We start from the raw sequence: 10,290 nt of genomic DNA, 5'->3' as shown, positions 1-10,290 counted from the left end.
TTTGTCCCTTTTTTTGGTTGAGCACTTGCACGACTTTGATGGCGTAGGTCCTCGGGCCTGCCCTGTAAGTCTTGGGAGGGGGTGGATATGGCCTTTTGGCTTAGTTCGCCCTCTCCCATGGGGTCTCCCTTCGGGGGAGCCCTACCTAGTACTCGGGTGGGCTGTTTCGGCAGTCCCCCTGAAGAATGGGGTCCGCCCGGTTTCGGCTGGGTGGACCTAAGTGAGTACCTCAGTCCCTGTCAGGAGCTTCGCGCCCCGGGGGATCAGGGTCAGGGCCCTTCCTCTTCGGAGGAGGGCCATGTGTGTACGCCTTGTGCACTTTTTGTGTGTCCACGTTTGCGTGTGCACTTTTTTATGCACCGGGTGTTAAGTCTTTTGAGTGTGTTTCACACACCACGGGCTTTAAAAAAAAAAAAAAAAAAAAAAAAAAAAAAAAGGAGCGACGCTACTCGGCCTTTTGGCTAAGATCAAGTGTAGTATCGACTTTAGCCCTTAGGGGTGTCTCTGCTTTACGGCTAGGACGTTGAGAAACATTTGTATCTATCCAAGCCATTTGGTCCTTGTGGGGTACCCTCTGCTCGGCCTTGTAGGATCGTTGATTAAATTCAGCTTCACCTACTCGCTGCTATTGGGTTAGAGGCTTAGCCCCCACAAGGAACGAGATTGCGATCTTCCCTCCTCCCCCCCCCACTCTGCGCTACTACCTTCGGGCAGTAGGCGCACAAGGGCCTTTTTAAAGGCTGCAAAAGAGTGAAGACGCCGAGGAATAAGAAGGAAGCCGCCGAAGTTCTCCTGAAGCGACTGCCAACGAACTCCTCCGGCATGGGGAAGAGCACCGGGAAGAGAAAGCACGTCCCCGCCACTTCTGCCAAGACTCCGGGAGAAGTCGCTTCAACCTCCACCCCCACCCCAGTGGCTGTTAGCCAGTCGGGCTCAGCAAGGCCAACCAGGTCCGCAGACGGGCTTCCTACCCTGGAACCCTGGATGAGGCAGACAGTGGTGCTGCAGCTGAAGGAGGTGGATGGAAGAATCCCCAACATGACCCCGGAAATCTTTGGCAAGAAGATGATCCTCGAACAGGGGTTCAGCAAGGCGGAGACACTGTCCGTGCAGACCTTCATGAAAGGTATATTCTATATAACTTTTGTGTCTTTACAGGTCTGTAGAAGATACTGGGAGGCGGTGAAGAATTGTGGCCCGGAATCCCCTTTCCGCAACTTCGTTGCGAACACTCCCATTCAACGGGATGAAAGGCGGGTAACGGTGTCCATGAGGAACCCCCATACCCCAGGAAAAGACATCGCCACCTACCTCCAGAGGTTTTGCATCGTGGCCAAAGACCCAGTCCGAATCCTCGATGTCAACGGCTTCTGGACAGGTAAGTGGGCAGTTTCTTGCAGGTTAAGGAGAGAGCCTTCGGGGGATCTCCAACACCTGAAGTCCCACTTCTCTCTGGGAGCCTCCGCAGGACTCCTGTACTACGCAGACATGCCCCATATCTGCCACAGGTGTGGCAAGCATGGCCACGTAAGTATGGAATGTCAGGAACCTTCTTGCAGGTTCTGTCGGGTTGCAGGCCATGAGACCAAGGATTGCCCGAGGTCCAAGACCTGTAACCTCTGCGGATTGGCGGAGCACGTCTACAGAGACTGCCCCCAGAGATCCCGGTCCTACGCTGGAGCCCTTCTCAAGGGCAGAGCCCCAGACAGCGCTGGGAAAAAGAAGCCAGGGGGAAAGACTGCGAAGGAACCTCGGAAAGCCACTGGTGAGTCCCCCCCTCCCCAGGCCCCTACCACCTCCTCCGACCCATCCCTCCCCAACCCCCCTGAGTCGGAGGTGACCTCACCTGCCCCTGCCCCTCCCCCCTCCCAGCCCCCCCCTGCCCTGTCCTCCATGGAGGACTTCCCCACCCTGCCCACCGCCCCCCCCCACCCCACCCCCCACCAGCAAAGGCCGAAAACGGAACCTAGACAGCCCGACAACTGAAGAACCCACCAAGCGGCCCACCGTGGCCCAGCAAGATGACATCGCTGGACTGGACCCAGTGGTGGAGGACCTCGAGGACCTTGAGTCTGCGGGGGAAGATGAAGGAGAAATGCAGGAAGGTAAGGATCTGGCTCCCCCAGAGACTGACCTCACCCAGGACCTGATGGACAGCATCCTCGAGGAGAACGGCCTGAACCAGGACACTGGACAGGCACAAGAGGCAGTGGAAGAACCACCCCCCCCTCAGGGGAGGTAAGTTCAGCCCACCTGCTAGCTAGCCCCTTTATCTCCTTTACATGATGGCAGAGATCTCCATCTTTTCCATTAATGTTAGGAGCATCAAGGATGCGTCTAGAAGACAGGTGGCGCTGACTTTTCTTTCCACTCAGCAGAGCGATGTCTACATGCTCCAGGAGTGTGCCCTACCCTTCTCGAGGAGGTACACTCATCTGTCCTCCCAGTGGACCCATGGTCCCTCCTACTGGTCCGGGGGTGTCGATTGTAAGTCTGCAGGGGTAGCCATTCTTGTCAGGGGTGGTCGTTTCACGGTTGACTCCGTCCAGGAGCTCGTCTGTGGCCGTCTTTTGGTCGTAGACGGCTCATGGGCGGGAGAGCCAGTTAGGCTCATCAACGTGTACGCCTCCCCAGATAAGAATGAGCGACTGGAGCTTTTCCAGACCCTGCGGACCCAACTCGTCACCACCAGGGCAGTAGTAATCGGCGGTGATTTTAACTGTCCGATTGAGGAGGATGGGCGCAGCTCCAGCATGTACGCAAAGCTCGACACCACGTCTAGGCTGCTCAAGGAGATGATTGCGGAGGCTTCCTTGAAGGACGCCGTGGGATCCATAGGGAAAGGTTCCGTGAACTATTCGTGGTGCCGTCCTGATGGATCTGTGCGTTCTAGGATAGACTTCGTGCTCACCTCCAAGACAGTCAGACATCGCGGGTTCTCCATGGTCCCCTGCTTTTTCTCTGACCACAGGGCCATTCACTTTCGGGGTGACCTGGGCGAGGGCTTTGCCCCCGGTCCGGGCTCCTGGAAGCTGAATGGTACCCTGCTGGAAAATGAGGAACTGCTGGAGGAACTCAGGGAGGCCTACATTACCTGGAAGGAGGACAAGAGGTTCTTCGGAAAGGTAAGCGACTACTGGGAGTTTGTGAAAGTCAAGCTACGCAGCTTCTTTCAGGCAAGGGGACGCCAGCAAGTGTGTGCCAGGAAGAGGGAACTCAGGAGACTGCAACGTCAGATGCAGTCCCTGCAGGACCTTCACCACTGCGGCTGGGACGTTAGGCAGGACCTGGAGGACACCAAGAAGAGCCTGAAAGGACACTTCGAGGAAGAATCCAGGCACCTCGTCTTCCGTTCCAAGGTGGAGAATCTTGAGAAAGGTGAGAAATGTAACTCTTTCTTTTTCAGGAAACTTCACTCAGGACACACTCCCTTGTCTGAGCTGCGGGACGAGACCGGAACACTCCAGAAGGGGAAGGAGGCGGTGATACAAGTGGTCAGCGACTACTACACCAACCTCTACTCCCCGAAAGAAACAGATACGGCTGAGGCCGACAGGTTCTTGTCAGGTATCACTAACCAAATTGATCCTGCAGGTATGTCGGCAATCAACGCCCCCTTGGCGCTGGAGGAACTGCACTCTGCCGTCAGATCCTTTAGGCAAGGCAGGACCCCGGGCTGCGACGGTCTCCCAGCGGAGCTCTATGTAGCGCTGTGGGATCTCGTTGGCCCCGGACCTGCTCGAGCTGTACGAGGAGATGGTGGTGGAGGGCACAATGCCTCCGTCGCTGAGGGAGGGGATGATCACGATTTTGTATAAGCGTAAGGGGGAGAGAGGGGATCTGAAAAATTGGCGTCCCATCTCTCTCTTGAACGTGGACTACAAAATCCTCGCCAAGGTTCTGGCCAACAGGCTGAAATCTGTCATCGGACAGATCATCCACCCGGATCAGACTTGTGGCATTCCTGGTCGCAGGATTGCGGACAGCCTTGCGCTTGTCCGGGACACGGTCCAGTACATTCGAGGCCGCCGTGTGCACGCGGCCCTGGTCAGTCTTGACCAGGAAAAGGCCTTCGACCGTGTCTCCCATGAGTTTATGTGCAGAGCTCTGCGCAGGTTTGGTCTTGGGGACATGTTTTGTTCGTATGTGAATGTGATGTACAATGACATTTGTAGTACGGTGTTGGTGAATGGCTGGAAAACTGACCCTTTCCCTGTTCTCTCTGGGGTCAGACAAGGCTGCCCTCTCTCACCTCTGCTTTTTGTTTGCTGTATAGAGCTCTTTGCCGAATGCATCCGACAGAACCCAGAGATCAGAGGGATCACCGCACCGGGGCCGGACAGAAGGGTTGTCAAGTGCTCACTCTACATGGACGACGTAACGGTGTTCTGTGCTGACCAGCGCTCCATCGACTCGCTCGTCCAGACCTGTGAGGACTTCGGCAAAGCTTCAGGGGCAAAAGTCAACTGCGGGAAGTCAGAGATCATGCTCTTCGGAAAGTGGTTCCTGCCTTCTTCTGCATCAATCCCTTTCAGCATCAAGGCGGACTTCATCAAAATTCTTGGAGTTTGGTTTGGAGCTGAAGGCGCAGCCCTGAAGTCTTGGGAGGAGAGACTGTCCAAGATGAGACAAAAGTTTGGGCTATGGAGCCTCAGAGAACTCACCATCGAAGGGAAAACACTGGTACTCCGCAGCGAGATCCTCCCTGTGTTGCAGTACCTCGCCCAGGCCTGGCCCCCCCGGGTCAACACCTGCAAGGCCATCACCAGGGCGGTGTTCCACTTCATCTGGGGCTCCAAGATGGACAGAGTGAAGCGAGCAGTCATGTTCAAGGAACCCCTCAAGGGCGGTAAGGGCGTGCCCGACATCGCAACGTTACTGGGGGTGTTCTTTGCCTGCAACTGCATCCGCAGAACTTTGATTGACAGAACTTCGGACTCTGGAGGCAGCTCCATGTCCCGTTTTTTCCTCCTGCCTCTCTGGAGGTCCCTTGGATGGGACAAATGGGACAGCTCCATCCCCTACAACTGGGACACTCCTTGGTACTACTTGGACACTTTCAAGTTCATCAAGGAGCTGGGGCTGCATGGAGTTAAGCCCGACTTGTGGAAGCCAAAAACTATCTACAAGTTGATCAGAGCATCGGACATTGCTGAGACTGTTCCAGGCCTCCCTTCAGCCACTTGCAAAGTGGTCTGGAGGAATGTTTCTTCAAAGAGACTCACCAACAGGCATAAAGATCTGGCGTGGATGGCTGTCCAGGGGGGTTTGCCACTCAGGACATTTATGCATGCCAGAAACTTGTGCAGATACAGGCACTGCCCCTTTTGTATCATCCATGAGGAAACGTCTTACCACGTTTTCTGGGAGTGCTCATTTGCACAGAACCTGTTGAGGGCCTTGGAACCTGAACTTAGAGACTTTGTCCCACAGACTGCCATCACACATTTTGCTGTGCTGAATGGACTTTTTCACGGAACATTTTCCCAGGAGGACATTGACAACGCCTGGCAGGTGTTGTGCTGCTTTAAGGACGCTTTATGGTGCGCCAGAAAGCGCCTTATCCACCAGCGGGAGAGGATGTCCATTGAGGACTGTCGCAGACTGGTTCACAGTCTGCTCAGAGACTATAACCTGATGGATCTCATGGAGGAAGAGGAGGTCTGAAGATTTCCCCTTCCCCCACTCTCCCTTGTGTGTCTTTGTCCATTCAATAAAGCTTCGGGCCTGTGATTTCATTCCCCTCCCCTTACCCCACTCTCCCTCTCCCACTCCCCTATCACACCTGTTGCTTTTTGAAATGTAATATTGTTTGATTGATTCATGCTACGTATAGATAACGTTTCTTAGTTTCATGCTTATAGGGGTATTGCGGCGTCATGCATGATGTGATGGCTCGGGGTATCCTTACTCCGCACACCACATCAGGCATCATACCGCAGAATGAATGTATGTGATTGAATGTATTTATTAGTATGACCGGAAATGTATTGTAATGTAGTGTATTTATGCGCTGCGTCGCAGTACAGGGGAGAATGTACCCCGACAAAAGTATTGTTTTTTGTATATCTTTTATGCAAATAAAGATTACATTTTCAACCAAAAAAAGGAGCGACGCTACTTTCAGGGGCGACCTCCGAGATCGCGGTGCGAGCAGCGCGCCGCGACCTCGGAGCGGCCGCCACGGACTTCATAACATTGAAGTCTATGGCAGTCGCCTCCTGGTCGCCCCAAAGAAGCTCCGGACCCTTTTTCTAGGTCGGAGCGACTTATGTCGCTCCTATTAGAACGGGTCCGCAGCTTTCCTATGGGAGGCGACCTGCGGCGACCTGTGAGGCGACCAGGTCGCCTCACAGGTCGCCCTAGTGTGAACCGGGGCTTACTGCCAGGATCACCAGGCAATAATAAAGAAAAAAAGCCTGAATGTTTGGTAATTTATGTTTTGATGTTTTTAAAATGATGGTAGAACAGGATATAGAAGCTATCAACACACCCTATGAGAGGCAACAAACAAATCAAACAAGGAATAGTGATCCTGGAAAAAAAGAAGAATATCATCATAATACCGGCCGACGATAAAGTGTGTGGGGGGGGGGGGGGGGATAGTGGTTCTTGACAAGGACGACTACATAATGGAGTTATGGGAGATAGAGAAACCTATGAAAAACTCAAAAGGGACCCGATAAACAATTTCAAAGCTAGATTAATTAGAAAAAATAAAAAAGTGCAGAGAGAGGGAATAATAGACAAAAAAGAAGCGAAATACCTAGTGCCAGAGACCCCCAAAACACCCATAATATATCAGGTCCCTAAGATCCACAAGGACATAAATAAACCCCCAGGAAGGCCAATCATTAATGGAGTAGATTCCTTCTTCTCTAGAGTGGGAGAGTATCTTGATCATTTCCTCCAACCAAAGTACTCATCTTATATAAAAGATGTGAGTGGCCGGAGCCGCGATAACGTCACGCGCGGGAGTTCACTTTCCGGCAAGAAGCCGGCAAGGAGCTCTGAAGGTCCGCTGGACCTTCAGATCGCATGCCCCGCTGGTGTCAGCGACTGCGCGGTTTAGGAGATATTAATTTTACCTACAGGTAAGCCTTATTATAGGCTTACCTGTAGGTAAAAGTTAAAAAGTGGAGTATCTACCGCTTTAAAGCTATATAATGGACTTTAACAAAGGATACTAATTTGAAAAATGCCCAGGTGGAATTTATGTTAGACATTCTGGAGCTTGCAATGGGGGGGGGGGGGGGGGGGGATTATTTTTAACATGTTAAACAATTCTATAAACAAATCAAGGGCATGGCCATGGGAGCAAAGTATGCTCCCAGGGTGGCCAATGTCTTTATGAGCAAATGGGAATCAGAGGACATATTTGCGAAATCCGGAGCTGAGGATATACAGGAGATATATTGATGATATATTTCTTGTATGGGAGGGATCTGAAGAAACCCTAACAACGTTTCTCCAACAAATTAACATTATTTAGTACCAAATTTCTTTAACAGCCAGTTAAAGCAAGGCGAGAGTTAACTACCTGGATCTAGAAATCTATAAACAAAAGGATCAACTGTGTACACTAATGCATTTTAAAGACACTGATAGAAACAGCCTTTTTTACTCAGATACCCTATTTTCGCGAACATACTGCCCAAAAAAACAAAATGTATTTATAGACGACCACCCACACTAATGCTAGCCATACACGCACAGAATTTCGGCCGGGAATATTCTTTGAACATTCTTTGAACATTCTTTGAACATTCTTTGAATAGACGAATGTCGTTCGAAAATTGTCTTTTGCTTTTAACATTTAATTTTAAAATGAATGTAATTTCTGAACGATTACCACATACACTGCCCGAAAATTCGTTGATCGAGAAAAGTTTTCCCTTCTGCCCCTACGAATTTTCCCGTCGCTGCAGTCGAAAAAGGACATCGATTTAACCCCACTAACGATTAGAAAATCAAACGAATTTTCTTGAAACGAAAATTTCCGGACGAAAATCTATACGTGTATGGCCAGCATAAGGGATAAAATTGTAAAGAGTATCCCAGAAACACCGAGGAAAATGGTCACTTTTTTGGACCAGGTGGGGTTTTTTTAAATGTGGGAAATGTGTATCGCACAGAACTAAAAGAAAAATACTCATTTTAAATCCAAAACAACAGGACAAACCTATGAAATATCTAAGTTCATTACATGTAGTAGTATGTATGTCACATACCTTTTGGAGTGTGAGTGTGGCCTACAATACCTGGGTAGAACCACTAAGGAACTAAGAGTGAGACTTAGCGCCCATTCAGACTGGCACGACACGACTTGCTGGGGCGACCTGTGAAGTCGCTGTGCACAGCGTACACCGCGACATCGGCGCGACTTGCAGGGACTTCATATAATTGAAGTCAATGCAAGTCGCCTCCAGGTCGCCCCAAAGTAGTACAGGACCCTTTTTCTAAGTCGGAGTGACTTGTGTTGCTCCTATTAGAACGGGTCCTGTACTATTCAATGGCGAGCGACCGACAGCGACTTGTCAGGCGACCAAGTCGCCTGACAAGTCGCGCTAGTGTGAATGGACCCTTAGGGAACATGTAAACAATATAAAAAAAGTTTTTCGCCAACATGGTTTATCTAATCTACCTTGAAACTAAATAAGACCTACTGTTATTTTAGGGGAGGGCTGCAATATAAGCCTTTCCCCGAAAATAAGCCCTACTGTGTCTTTTGGTGCCAAAATCAATATAAATTTCGGGGAAACATGGTAATATGAAAAGAGCCATCTCACAGAATGAGACAAAATGGATATATCAATTACAGAGTATGACACCCAAAGAGTTAAATGTAGAATTGGATGTTAACTTTGTGTATATTTTATGTATAATTCTTGAAATTCTAAATTTATTTGCACTTTATTTTCAGCACTGCCTTCTAATACTGAAACTTATTTTATTGTGGTCTGTATATGGAAGCAGCTCTTGTTTATTGATTTGTTTGTTTTACCCCCCTGCTCAGTGCCATGCCTTGGTTCCCCCCTCTCCTCAATGCCATGCCTTGGTGCCCCCTCCCTTCTCAGTGCCATGCCTTGGTGCCCTCTCCCCTCAGTGCCATGCATTAGTGCCCCACTCTCCTCAGTGTCATGCCTTGCTGCCCCCTCCCCTTAGTGCCATGCCTTGGTGCCCCTCTCCTCAGTGTCATGCCTTGGTGCCCCCTCCCCTCAGTGCCATGCCTTGGTGCCCCCCTCCCCTCAGTAACATGCCTTGGTGCCCCCTCCCATCAGTGCCATGCCTTGGTGCCCCCCTCCCCTCAGTGCCATGCCTTGGTGCCCCCCTCCCCTCAGTGCCATGCCTTGGTGCCCCCTCCCATCAGTGCCATGCCTTGGTTCCCCCTCCCCTCAGTGCCATGCCTTGGTTCCCCCCTCCCCTCAGTGCCATGCCTTGGTGCCCCCTCCCATCAGTGCCATGCCTTGGTGCCCCCTCCCCTCAGTGCCATGCCTTGGTGCCCCCTCCCCTCAGTGCCATGCCTTGGTGCCCCCTCCCCTCAGTGCCATGCCTCGGTTCCCCCCTCCCCTCAGTGCCATGCTTTGGTTCCCCCCTCCCCTCAGTGCCATGCCTTGGTTCCCCCCTCCCCTCAGTGCCATGCCTTGGTTCCCCCTCCCCTCAGTGCCATGCCTTGGTGCCCCCTCCCCTCAGTGCCATGCCTTGGTGCCCCCTCCCCTCAGTGCCATGCCTCGGTTCCCCCCTCCCCTCAGTGCCATGCCTCGGTTCCCCCTCCCCTCAGTGCCATGCCTCGGTTCTCCCCTCCCCTCAGTGCCATGCCTTGGTGCCCCCTCCCCTCAGTGCCATGCCTTGGTTCCCCCCTCCCCTCAGTGCCATGCCTTGGTTCCCCCTCCCCTCAGTGCCATGCCTTGGTTCCCCCTCCCCTCAGTGCCATGCCTTGGTGCCCCTTCCCCTCAGTGCCATGCCTTGGTGCCTCCTCCCCTCAGTGCCATGCCTTGGTGCCTCCTCCCCTCAGTGCCATGCCTTGGTGCTCCCTCTCCTCAGTGCCATGCCTTGGTGCCCCCTCCCCTCAGTGCAATGCCTTGGTGCCTCCTCCCCTCAGTGCCATGCCTTGGTGCCTCCTCCCCTCAGTGCCATGCCTTGGTGCCCCCTCCCCTCAGTGCCATGCCTTGGTTCCCCCCTCCCCTCAGTGCCATGCCTTGGTTCCCCCCTCCCCTCAGTGCCATGCCTTGGTTCCCCCCTCCCCTCAGTGCCATGCCTTGGTTCCCCCTCCCCTCAGTGCCATGCCTT

The 10,290-nt window shown here is 52.3% G+C and overlaps 1 protein-coding gene across 1 annotated transcript; it reads left to right on the top strand.

Moving 5' to 3' along the window:
- Positions 1-2,795: 2,795 nt before the first annotated feature.
- LOC309558581 (uncharacterized protein) lies at positions 2,796-5,667 on the top strand (the record flags this gene model as incomplete). Its single annotated transcript, XM_082261658.1, has 2 exons — positions 2,796-3,378; positions 4,277-5,667. The coding sequence occupies 2 exons, from the start codon at positions 2,796-2,798 to the stop codon at positions 5,665-5,667; spliced, it is 1,974 nt and encodes a 657-aa protein (XP_082117784.1).
- Positions 5,668-10,290: the final 4,623 nt, after the last annotated feature.

This window comes from Pelophylax lessonae, assembly GCF_965119305.1.
Source record: "Pelophylax lessonae genome assembly, chromosome: 6".
Taxonomy (NCBI): Eukaryota; Metazoa; Chordata; class Amphibia; order Anura; family Ranidae; genus Pelophylax; species Pelophylax lessonae.
This window is presented reverse-complemented; position numbering and strand designations above follow the sequence as displayed.